General features: G+C 45.6%; 1 protein-coding gene across 1 annotated transcript in view; it reads left to right on the forward strand.

The window, feature by feature from the left end:
* Positions 1 to 235: 235 nt before the first annotated feature.
* FYB2 (FYN binding protein 2) overlaps positions 236 to 13,384 on the forward strand; it is a gene marked incomplete at its 5' end in the record, with an annotated part of 107,208 nt that continues 94,059 nt past the window's right edge. The window contains 3 exon segments of the mRNA XM_081058040.1: positions 236 to 260; positions 10,058 to 10,285; positions 10,288 to 10,322. Of these exon segments, the coding sequence (XP_080914166.1) occupies positions 236 to 260; positions 10,058 to 10,285; positions 10,288 to 10,322 (288 nt within the window).

Here is a 13,384-nt window from a genome sequence, read left to right on the forward strand (position 1 = left end):
TTGAGAATGGTTGGTTTAATGAACGACATCAGTGAATGGATAAATAGACAGCCAGGTTTATTTGTCGTACGTAAGTTTTATGTATGACAAGTAAGACACTTTTCGTGGCACTTCTTGTAAGTCTCTTTTTCCTTCTATAGCCAAAAATATCTTTTTTCAAGCTCTATTCACTTCTTTTAGCTGGATTTTCCAACCCCTAATGCCTTGTTCAAGTTTACCCACACTTGAGTCCGGCATGGCGTTTGTGTCACTGACAGATGGTGAAGACATTGGGTATAGAGTGAGATTGTCAAGATTACAACAGTTTTGGATTACAGCAGAATCCAAAAAACCCAGGCTGTTGGCTGGGACCCATAGGACAATGGTGAAGGGTTCATTAGCTCTCCACTCTTCAGGTCTGATATGTGACTTAAGCCAGAGCCAGGCCAATTTACAGTGATTCCCGGAGCCCAGTGCAATTTGCAGATAAAAGGAAGATGCATGTTTGTGGCCAAAGTGGAAGATTTGAGTATAAGTCTGGCTGCTAAAACGCTCCCCTGTGCATGAGGCCAGCACATGGCTGGATGGTCTCTTCAGTGCTGCCCAGAATGTTATTTTATTTCCATCGTCTGGAGGCCTGACTACGAATGAATACAAACCAGGCATTTGGAAGGGATCTGGGAATGGCTGGAAGTTAAAGCTTCTGCTACACTAAAAGGATGGTGTAGCTCAACTTTCTGTCCCTTCCAGCCCATCACTGCTCTCAAATCACCTTGACCCCTCATGGGCTTGGCTGTAAATGAGAGGGAACTTAGGACTAAAGTGAGAAAAGGAAAATAGTACAACTTAATGAAATCTTACCTGAAAGGTAGCATATTTACCGAGGAAACATTTACCGGTATTGCAGACGTAGCACTGAGTTAAATATAGAGGAAAAGGATGAGTAGGAACCAACTTCTGTCCTTGAAGGTCCGACTGAATGCTTGTGGGAGACAGACACAGGGACAGAGGGACAAAGGCAGGTTGTTGGCTGAACCAGAGCCCAGAGGCTCTGTGTGGCCCATGCACAGCACCTGAGAACACATACTCTGGGTGAGACAGGCCAGGGGCTAGTCCCAGCTTAAACACCTCCTAGCCTGGTGACCTTGACCTGTGTGATTTCTCTGACTTTCACCTTTCTTATCTGTAAAAGGGGAGTGAGTGTGTACCTTCTAGTTGTGAGTCTAAAATGAGTATGTGCACAAAAAATTCTTTGTAGCTTGTCTGATGCAAGGTAAACCCGAGGACACCAGTGTTGTCGTGATGGGTGGCAGTGGTCAGGCTCCTCCAATACCTGTGTGGGCCCTCCACGTTGCAAGGAGGAACCAGGGCTGGAAAGGAAGACTGTGTGAATGCCACGTGGCAATTCTCGCTGTCCACCAATTTGCTGGGTACCCGGGAAGCCCTTTTTGAAGATCCTCAGAAATCCCAGGAAGGGTGAAGAGTGTATGGAGGACTCAGAGATGTTATCACATGGATATAAACAGGGCCAGTTGTTTAGTTACATCGGGTTATGAGATAAATGATGAGGAAACTGTGGGAACAGAGGGTCGAGTAAATCCCCCTGCTTGTGGTCATCAGGAAAGGCTCAGTGCTGGCATCACCTATACTAGTTCTGGAAGATTAAGGGGAAATGTATGGGTGGATGGCAGGCATGCCAGGGACAGCATTCCAGGTAGAAGAAATGATATAAGCAAACATCTCGAGGAAAGAAAGAGCACGGTGAGCCCAGGTGTGAAGAAACTCCGTATAGCTTCTGTGTAGGGGCCAAGTGACAGGACCCAAGGCTGCAGAAGCTCCACAAGGCCAATTCTGAATATCCTTTTGTGTCCTGGGAAAGGCTCTGGACTTTTCCTTGTGGCATTGGAGAGACAGAGGAGGTTTTTAATGGTGGGGTGTGTGATCAGATTTGTCTGGGGGATGATCATTCGGGTAAGAAGGCTATTTTGGTGTGAGAAGGGAGACTGGAGGCAAGGGGCATCCCAAGCCTAAAATAACACCCCTGTCCCCTGCCCACCCCCGGAGGAGATAGAAAGAAGCACATTGATTGAACAGCTGTTTCTGAGTAGTCTAGTCATTTCCTGAAGGGAAATTAGATGGTAAGGATTGTTCCTCTTTCGTGCCAGACAATAGCAAGTGCCTAGCCCAGGAATGGGCACAGAGTAAATATTTGCCGAACGTGATTGAATGAGGCCCCATCAACTGCATCTGAGACGTGAAGTCTGGGTAGGAGTCAGGAATGTCCAAGGTTTCCACATGGGAAAGTGGATGAACTCGGTGCCACTTGAGCAGGTTTAGGGGATCAGGTCTTTGGTTCACCTATGGCCTCGTTGAGTGTGAGGTGTCCATGGCACACCCAGGTGAGCAGTGCTGCGGGTAGTTGAATATATGAATCAACAGAGAGAACAGCGCCTGGCTCAACACATTGCGTAGGTGCTCAATAAGGATTTGTTGGGCGCATGCATGAGTGACGAGGTCTGCTATTCAGGAATGACCTAGACTCCTTGACCACCTTCCACAAAGCAGGGCCCCTTGTTGTGGTAGTGCCTATTATTTTTCTTCACAGCACTTACGGGTCTGAGTAACCCTGTAATGATCACCTGTGTAATGCCTGACTCCTTAACTAGACTACAGGTTCTATGGTGGTGAGGACAGTGCGTTTTGTTCTTCTCGGTGTGTCTTGACCTAGCCTAGCCTAACCTAACCTAACCCCTAGTTGAGGTTAGGTAAATATTTGTTGAATGAATGAAGGCCTAGGGATATGGATGATAGTGGAAGTCAAGAGAAAGTCTTCGTGAGCTGAATGACAGTTCAAGCATGGAGTTTCCAGGTTCAAAATTTCTTGTTTGTAACACTCTCCTTCAAACTTCCTAGCTATTTCCTCCTCCCTACATACCACAGCCCGCAAATCTAGTTCTGCTCAAATCCTTTAAAGTCCCTCTAGGAGCTGCTGTTCTCTTATCTGTAAAAGGGGGATTTATTAAGTACCCTGACCCCCTTTGCTAGGTGACTCTGAGCATCAAATGAGGTAATTTAATTCAACAATATTTACATAGGTGATTAAACGCCACAGTGACCAATGCCTTTGAATAAATAGCTGACCTCCACACTCAGTTCCACCTGGCTTGAAGCAGCCTCCTCTGGGAAGACGGAAGGCATCCTCCCATTTGCTCGGGGAGACTCTGGGAAACAAGATCTCTTTGACACATGCCACCTCCCTTCCCAGGAAGCCCTTCATTTCAATGACAAAAGACTTATTTTGCAACTTGAACGAGGGCCTAATGGCTTGACCCATCCAACACCCTCATTCAGTGTTTTCTGTGATCTGCCACGCGGGGCGTGGTGGTGGAGTCTGGCCACTTCCCACCTCCCTGCAAGCTGCTGCACCAGCTCTTGGCAGCGTGGAGTCTGAGCTGCTGGCCACTCTGATAACATAGCTCGTGAGCGGGGAAGAGACATGAAAGCAGAAAAGGATATAAAATCTGTAGGGCTGCTTTTAGAATGACAAAGGGTCAGAAACAGAAAGTCCTGAAAGTAGAGACCATGCTTTCTAAAACTTTTGTCCCCCTAAAGGGCCTGTATGGGAGACTTTATTGTTGAAGGCAGGTCTTGTAAGCTGTGCTCTCCCCTCAAACTGCCCCATCCTCAATGACTTTGAGACTAAGATCAAGCCTTGTTCCCCATTATGAAGCCTCTGGGCAGAGAGAGACACCTCCTCCTCTATGGAGAGGAAAGAGGGGGAGAGAGCTAGCCTTTCCCAAGTGCATATTAGGTGTCAATTACGATGCCTGATCCTTTATACACCTTCTGTCATTTCATACACAGCACCATCTGTGGGGTTGAGTTTATTAGCCCCATTTTACAGACCAGGAAGCTGAGAGTCAAAGACACAAGTCACTAGGGCAAAGGAACAGCCAGTAGGTAGTTGAACTGGCATTGCTCCAAAATCAAATACACAGTGTCTCCACAGCGCTTTCTCCATATTTCTAGGAGTGGTAATTGTGTGGTTTTAGATTTATCTGTCCACAGGTGTGTGCATGCAGGGCACGGGTCCCCTGTAATCGCCTGCCTGCCTGTCCCAGCTGTGCCCTGAGCAGGTCTGGACACCTTTGACCACAAGATCCAAGCCTGCGAGTCCTAAGTGCCTCCGAACCAAGTGGGGAGAATGGTCAGGCGCATCCTTGTCTGAGATGGATTTCTGTCAGCAGTGTGCCATGGTGCCTCGCCTGCCTGGCCCCCCACCCCCAGCCTTAGCTTCCCTGACTAATCATCTGCCTCTATTCTTTTTTTTTTATTAAATTTATTGGGGTGACAATTGTTAGTAAATTTACATAGATTTCAGGTGTACAATTCTGTATGACATCATCTATATATCACATTGTGTGGTCACCACCCAGTCAGTTCTTCCATCACCATATATTTGATCCCCCTTACCCTCGTCTACAACCCACACCCCTTTACTCTCTGGTAACCACTAAACTATTGTCTGTGTCTATGAGTTTTTGTTTCTCATTTGTTTGTCTTGTTCTTTTATTGTTTTTGGTTTATATACCACATATCAGTGAAATCATATGGTTCTTTGCTTTTTCTGTCTGACTTATTTCACCTAGCATTATATTCTCAAGATCCATCCATGTTGTCACAAATGCTCCTATATCATCTTTCCTTAATGCCAAATAGTATTCCATTGTGTATATGTACCACAACTTCTTTATCCATTCATCTATCGAAGGACATTTTGGTTGTTTCCATGTCTTGGCCACCGTAAACAAAGCTGCAATGAACATTGGAGCACACTTGTCTTTATGTATAAATGTTTTCAGATTTTTTGGGTAGATACCCAGGAGAGGGATTGCTGGGTCATATGGTAATTCTATTCGTAATTTCTTGAGGAACCTCCACACTGCCTTCCATAGCGGCTGCACCAGTCTGCATTCCCACCAACAGTGTATGAGGGTTCCTTTTTCTCATCTGCCTCTATTCTTGATTTTCACTCTTCTTTCTCCGTAGGGTCTTAATCTGTTTGCCACATGCCCTGATCCCTTTTCTAGGCACTGCTTGTTCTTTCCCTAGGTGTTGAAATCCATCCCTCAGATGCTGCCAATAATTCTTCTCTAATTAGCTAATACCATCCCTCCCTTAAAGTCGCAACGATGCCTCCCCTATGAGTTTCAGCTTGGTGACCACCTGTGGCATTGTGGTTAACAGCACTGGACCTTACCCCAATCTCTGCCCATCTTACCTCCTTTAATAAAAAAAACCTCCAAAGCCCCCGACATGTGAAGAGTGGCAGTGGGATCTCAGGAAGTTCAGTCTTCTGTCCCCTTTTCTCCAGGCTCAGCAGCCCTGTGGAGTCTCTCCATCAATCCTGCAGCTATGCTCTCCCTGCAGCCGTGTTCTCAGAGGACACTGCTCTCCCTCTCCGTTTAGTTAACATTCCATCCCAAATATGGACAAAGATTTTAGATTGACTACACTTTTTGACTACACCAGAGCTGAGGTTAAATATCTAACTATACTAGATTTTACCAAAGGCTAATTTTTATTTTTTGCAAAATGGAATTTATGTATCTTTAGCTGAGTCTTCCCTAAGACCACCTGCCTGCCACACTCCTGTCCTGCCGCCATAGGTCAGTGGTCATCTGACTCCTGCTCCCCAGGAATGCCCACACACATGTCTCAAGTCCACAAAACATAAGCATGGCATTTGAGAGGGAGCAGTTAGAAAGAGAGGAGGATATGTACAAGGGTGGAGGAGAGAAGATATACCTCCCCAACTCCTCACAAGAAAAGCGATTCCTCACAAGAAATGCTTGAGCCTCCAAGCATTGCAGCCATGTGGTATTACCATGCCTTGATGTCCAGACCCAGAAAAAACAATACCCAAAGGGAGAAAGAGAGTTCCCTGTTTGAATTTTCCACCTGAGGACCCACTTTTCTGGATGATAGGACATAAGAGTAGCTGATGTTGGGAATGAGTCCCTAGGGGTCTTCTTTCGATCTCAACAAGATAAGCAGATCTGCAAATATCATAATAATCCATCTGAGAGACGCATCTCTAATGTAACTGGCATTAGTGGAGGAAAACTGTGTCCTTACAAGAACCTAAGGGGTTACTACCCACCCAGCTCCAGGTACAGCACCTGGCACAAAGTAGGTCTTCAGATGCTGGTTAGCAGGTTGTTAAAAGCAAAGCAACGTGCCTTGGTCACATGTGCTTAGCATCCTTCAAGAAAGCTCTTACTAAATTAGGATATACCATTAAGATGATAACGTCGATAAGCACAAAATTGAGATGGGCGCTTCCTTCCAGGCAAAAGAGAAATCAGCTGGATTACAGTTTTCACAAACTGGGAAAAAAGGAAGCAGACCCTTTGTTGAATGCACATACATCCTAAGATAATTTTATCCTTAAATTATTTATCTTTAAACAATTGTATACCTTGTAGTAACCATCCCGTATTTCTACACTGTTTATCCATCCCTTCCTACCTTCCCATCGTCCTGTCCTGTCCATAGCTATTACCTTCACTTTTCACTGCCCTATTTTACTTGCCTTCGTATTGTCCACTCCCTCAAGTCCTTCTGGGGGCAGCAGGGAATGGAGGCAGGGACAATAGATGGGGTGGGATAGGGCAGAGTCCAGATGGAGAATCAGACCTGTCCTCTGCATGGCCAGGGCATTTGCTTTGACTTTCCTAAACATCATTTTCTCCACTAGTCAACTAGGGATAACATCTCTTATCTCACCATTTTGTCATGGGGAATAAAAGAAAATCTATGCAAACGGTGTAGCTCATTACACAGTAGACTCTCAATAAATTTAAGTTCCTTTCCTCTTTTCTTCTCTCCCTTTTGAAAGTAGTCAGGATATAAATTATACATAAATAAATTACACGTTACACTGGAAATCCTCCGAAATGATTAATGTAACCAATAAGAATTTTAATATTAATAATAGGTTACTCTAGCAGCACCATCCTAATTCTGACAATCAATCTGCCTGCTCCAGCTTTGTCATCACATAACATATAGTGCTTAAAGTTTACCCTAGAAAGAGGTGACTGCATATGATTTTCAGATACTTTTAAAATCCTTTTTTCCATCAGAGTATCCTGCTACACACCATTAGTTATGATGCAGTGTAAGCAATGTGTTTGCCAAGAAATGAAAGACTGAGACATAAATGGAAACACTGAAAAGCTATATGCAGTATCTGAGACTGAAAGTAAGGTTTGGAAGCATCGAGACTATGCTGGAAATATGGGTTTCTACTGCTCACTATGCCAAAGAATAGAGGGTTCTTACTGGAAAGTATGCCACATCATCCCCATTTACCAGAAGGAAACTGAAGCTGGGGGCCAGAAGATTTTGAGCCTAACTGCAGCCAAGGTATCTGCTAAGCTTTCTCAATGACTTCTTCTGAATTTGAGTTTGAAAAAAAAAAATGCTTCAAAGAACCCTTCAAGCTCTCAGATTCTGTGAGTTCATTCTGTGTTTCTCTAAGGTTTCAATGAAAGCAACCAGAGTAGTTGTGAGTGTGGGCCAGACTGCTTGTCTTAGAATGTGTGCTCTTCTCCTTGCTAATCGTGTTACCCTGAGTTAAGTCATTAACATATGACTTAACTCATATGTGCCTCAGTTTCCTCAACTGGAAACTGAGAATCAAGATCAGGACGACATAAGGTGATGCTTGCGTGGTCTGGGGCACTGTTCCCGGTAGGCAGTGGATGCTTGGCCAAGCATTTTCATGTCCATGATGAAGTGGAGATCACAGGGAAAATCATCCTGACCTGAGGCTAGCAACAGGCTACCAAAGTACCCTGCAGATATATGGGATCCCAAACGTGTGTATCCAAGTGAGTTACTTGTTCCTAAGGTGTAACAAGATCTGGCTAAACTTGGGTGAAACACTAAATTCCACCTCCGAACGCTCCCTTAATGGCTGCACTTTGGGCCTGACTCTTCTGCCCCCACCCTTTCAGGGAAGCATGTCTGAGATCTCCTATATCAAGCTGGGTGCAAGGACCTGATTCTCATGAGATAAGCGCTGACAAGCAAATTGGTATCATTACAGGGAAATAAAACACCGCTACTTCATTTGTACGTTCAAGTGTATCATGTGCCTTTTGATACTGACACAGCCACCATTAATTAAGGAGGAGAGGGAACAGGAAGAGAGGAACTGACTTTTGGGGCCTATTTAGTGCTAAATGCTATAGAGATTCTCACGTGGCACATTAATCCTTAAGCCAACACTACCAGCCCTCTTTCCTAGTTTTACAAATGAGGCACGGACCTCTCAGAGGGGTTTGTTGACATTCCCAAGGCCAACAGCTAATAGGGAAATGGAGTTAAGTACCTAAAGGATCCTAAGGTAATAATAACAGGGGGTCCTGTGGAGTTCCAGGAGTCAGGGTTCTTAAGGCTACTTGCAAGGCACCCCTAATCTCTACCAGTAATTAGTGCTCACTGCATCCCATGACGTACTCTTCTAATTGGTCCTGAACCGAACCAAAAAGCACAGCGCTCACAGTCCTGCCAGGTCTAGGGAGGTGCGAGCCCTTCCCACCTACTCCACCCCCCTCCGCTTTTGCAGGTCGGCTTGAAGCCACCAGGGGGAGCTCTTGCATTAAGAGCAAAGTGAATTGGACAGCCCAAATTATCAGCTGGAGCTGGGAGGGCTCCAAGGGCTCCTGAGAGCTTCTGCAGAGGATTCCTCATTATGTCATTTATAAATGTATACAAGGCAACAACTCTCGCCTTTGACCATGGTGAGGACAGGGGTGTAAGGGAAAGTTACAGAGAAACTTTGGCCTGTCCGCCCACTTAACTTGGAGAAGAGGGGCCCCAATCTATTTGTGAGCAGAGTCCACGGGGCAGCCTGGATCAAACTGTAAGTCATGAAATCAACGTAGTGGAGTGTGCTGGCCATTGATTTTTTTTATTGAATGGCATGTCATGGCTCAAGAGAATAGAAAACAACAGCGTGATCATACACACAATAAGAGTAATTATTGTTTTGAGAAATGTTTATTTTAATGTATGTGTGTGTGCTTTGTGCTGTGGCCTGATAAAAAAGCTATATCTTACTGTGAGTCATTAGTTATTAAAACACACTCACCTAAAAAGCTTATTTAAAATCCAGGTTCCCAGTCTCTAGACCAGAAGAACTGATTCGTGTTGAAACCTGCATTTTTAATAGATTCCCTGACAACTGTGATGATGAGCCAGATATGGGGACACAGGTGGGCTTTCCTCACCTGCCCTCCACCTCCTCTTCCTTGCACAAGGCAAGAGAGGCTTTTCACTTCTTGAACTTGGCCCTAACGAAGCAAGACAAGTCACACAGACCACGCTTGGTGCAGTGCAGGCTATGTGTAGCCCCCAGCCCTCAGGACAGGTGTGACATCTTAGAGAAGTGGGAACTAAGATTTGGGTTTCCAGCACCAGCTCTGTCTCAGAAAAGCAAAAGCAAAAAAAAAAAAATCCCATGATAACAAAATCACTTTGGAGTCAGCTAGACCTGGGTTCAAATCCTGATGCTTCTACTTCCTAGCTATGTGACCAAGGGCAGGTTATAGGCTCTGTCTGAGCCTGTTTCCTCATCCTTTAAATGGGAAAATGGGTTATGGTAGGATTTCAATATAATAATGTATCCCAGTGCTTGGATAATGCCTGGCCAAAACCAGATGCTCCATTACAGCAGCTCTCTTTCTGGCTTCCATGTAATCTCCCTGCAAGTGTAGGAACGCTCTGTCCTCTTGACAGCCATCCTTATGGGCAGGGATGGGCCGCTGAGGCCGTTACTAGTGGAGATTACATTGTCCAGTTGAGTGTTATGTACTAACAAGAGCCCTGCCACCCCCACTCCTCATTAACTCATCTGCGCCTCCAGCCTGGGGCACAAAGTGAACTCCCCTGGAGAGTGACGGTCGTCGGATCAGCCTGCTGGAGAAAAATGGTGAGAACCGCTTGCTAACAAGGGCCGGGGTCAGCGGGACTTTGGCCAGAGGGGCCCCCCCTTGACCCCCTGCAGGTGCCGGATCCCGCGAAGCTTGGGGGCTGGAGGCCTCCGTGCCTACGGCCTGTGGCGGGAACGCTGTAGCCGGGGGAGAGGGAGGAGCCGCCGCCCAGGTGGGGCAGGTGCGGAGCCCGGTTCAGGTAAGTCCCGGGCCGGCCGCGGAAAGTGATTGCTTCCTGGCCGGCGCAGGCACAACAAAGCGGACCCTTAGGCCCAGGATCCAGCTCCGGGAAGCTGGCTTTGCCTCCAGACTCTGCCTCAGAGGAAAGCCATGGACGGGGTAAGGCGTCTGGTCGTCGCTTTCTGTGTCCTGTCTTGCTGGGATTAGTTCCTCCCGAAGGAGAGCTGTGGGGAAAGGCTGTGCTGTGCATACTGCTTCCTGGAGAGGAACAAACACGTTCTGTGTCAGTGCAGCACTGCTCACACTGGCCTTGCTTCCAGGGAAGGGGGCACTAAGCAGGGATGCATTCCGTGCCCCTCGGAGGGGGAAGGGACAAGAGGCCCTCAGGAACGGTGGCACGAGGGATCCTAGCTCAAATCCCACAGGCTAGGTTTCTACCCTAGTCCCGCAGCCCTTCTAAGTGCCTGTTGGCCTCTCTCGGTTTGCCCTTGTGTACTGTGTGGTCTTCCTGGTGAGTAGTGGGCATCCCGGGGCAGAGGGCAGAGCCCAGAGCTGTGGCTTTTCAGTGGGCTCTGCTCCTTATTAGCTGTGTGGCTGAGGCAAGTGAGTTCATCCTCTTGAGCCCCAGGCTTCCTGGCTCCTAAAATAGGATTACTAGCAAGTTTCCTTAAAGGTCTTTTCTTTATAACATTGGTGGGATGCTGTAGGAACTTAACGCTTGTTTATATCGATCAGCCTGGTAAATTGGTTTTGTTACATAACACGTCGTTATTTTGTTTAAAGTCACAGAAACTATCAATGTCATTTAGTGAAGACTTAGTGTACTACTAGAATAACAAGTTTGTGAGATTACCGGAGGTACTTGCGGAAATGGAGATGACCTGGGGGTCGTGCCCAGCATAAAGCCAGGCGTAATTCCCTTCTCCTTGGATGGCAGCATGCTATTTGCACAGCTGGAGAATTCCATCACCTAACTGAGGGCATCTTGCTTTTTCCTTCTCCGATTTTCCATCTCCTCTATTCCCCTCTTCAATAAATCTGTTTCTTTCCAAGAGGAGTAGAGCTGGGTTTTGCTTCCATATCTTCTCTATTATGCATTTGGAATTAAGCCGTTTTCTGATGTGAATCACGCATTTTCCCTCCCAACGGCTTGGCCTTAACTTGAGACAGAGGACCTATTGCAGTGTCGCCCCTCTTCCCCACCCTGTGTCCCAGGTTATGGGGGACATGTGTTTCTCTGTGGCAGATCACGCCAGTCCCACCAGCTGAATTTTGGGAAAGAGTGAGCAAGGGCACCGCTGGTATTGCTTCCATCTTCCCTCCTCTGAATTCTCTCACCCCGACCTTGTAGTTTAGGAACTTTCGAGAAGCTGCTCCTTGATAGGAACATGTGAGGCTGAGTAGGTTTTGTGTGATTGTAGGGAAAAGAAACGGATTTATATTTTGCCCTCTCTGATATTCCAGAATGTGCACTGGTGTCCACTATTTCAGGGTATCTACATGGTAACACAGTGAGATCCATGCGATTAGCCCCATTTTTATAGGGGAGGAAACTGAGAGTCAGAATGTTGTCACTTGCTCTGTGTCACTCAGCTGCTCAGGAGCAAGGCTGGAGCATGGGCTTAGATTTGCCAGTGACAAATACTGATGCCAACTGTAAGCCAGGCATTGCTAGCCAGGACTACAACAGGAAAACAGGTGGAACGTTAGGCAATGTAGAGAACAGTGTACAGAAGGGCGTGTTAGCTAATAACAGTTTTATGAGATAAGCTAATGGCTCATACACCATTTTCTGCTAGGGAAAGGGAAAAATCAAAAGAGAAATATGGGTCATTTCTCATTTTAAAAGGAGGATTTTGTTTAATTTTTTTAAGTCAACAAAATACTCATCATATATATGTATACATATATAAAACCTGCATTGTTTTGTCAGGTCCTATTTAGGTACTACAGATGCCACAGCAAACCAGTCAAAAACGCCTGCCTTTATAAAACATATATTCTAGTGAAGACTATATATATATGTAATATGTATATATATACACACATCTATATATGTAATATAGAATGTACATATATATTATACATATATACAGAAGGTACCAAAAAATGTATACACGTTTTTAAGAAAGGAAAACAACTATTACAATTGTAATACTCAATATATACCGATAACAAAAGATGAATACAAGTCACATTTGACTTCTGCGATGACAAGAGGTGCTCAGAGTGGTTCCTATCAGCGTCCAGACACTTGTGATTACGGCGAACTATTGCTTGAGCAACGTTGACCAAAGTGTCTACTTGTATATATATATTTTTGGCACCCCCGGTGTATGGTCAAATGTCAGTAAATGCAATGTAAAAGCATAAAGCAGGGAAGGGTTTAGGATGGTGAGGCAGCAGGAGAGGCTGCCTTTTTAAATGGGATTGTTTGAAGGAAGGCATCAATGTCAGGTGACATTAGAGCAGAAACTTGAAGGAGGTACAGGAGTTGATCACATGGATGTCTTAAGGAAGAACATTCTGCAGAGAGATTACAGCAGATGTAAAGGCCTGGAGGCAGAAGCTTGTCTGGTGTGTCCAAGGACAAATAAAATGACCAGAATGGCTTGGGCAGAGGAAGCAAAGAAAGAGAATGGTCATAGGTAGTAATCAGCTCATGTAGGGCCTTTGAGGCCATTGTAGGAACTTCAGATTTTGCCCTGAGACTGAGCACACCTGAGTGTTGTGAGTAGCACAGTGGAATGATCCAACTTACATTGTAAAAGGATCATCTGGCTATTGTTTTGAAAACACGATAGGGAGAGAGGAAGGTTAGAAGCTGGCTGACCAGTTTGGAGGGTATTTTCATAACCCAAGCAAGAGGGCATGGTGGCTCAGACCAGAATACTGGCATTAAAAGTGGCTTGAAAAGGCCATATTCTGGGCATATATTGAAGGAAGAGTCAATAGGATTTACTGATAGATTGGTCAAAAAGTATGAAAGAAAATGACTCCTAGGTGTGAAGCCTGGGAACCTGCAAGAATGGAGTTGACCTTTAATGAGACAATTTAAGATGGAACAGGTTTGCAAGGAGATCAGAAGGGAGTTTTAGTCACAGTAAGTTGTAAGGTGTGGTGAGGGGCCAAGTAGGCAGTTGAATATTTGGGTGTAGAGTGCAAGGGAGAGGCCAAGGCAAGGCAAGAGGTGTGATTAAGATAAATCTTCATTATGCAGC

This window comes from Rhinolophus hipposideros (genome assembly GCF_964194185.1).
Source record: "Rhinolophus hipposideros genome assembly, chromosome: 8".
Classification (NCBI taxonomy): domain Eukaryota; kingdom Metazoa; phylum Chordata; class Mammalia; order Chiroptera; family Rhinolophidae; genus Rhinolophus; species Rhinolophus hipposideros.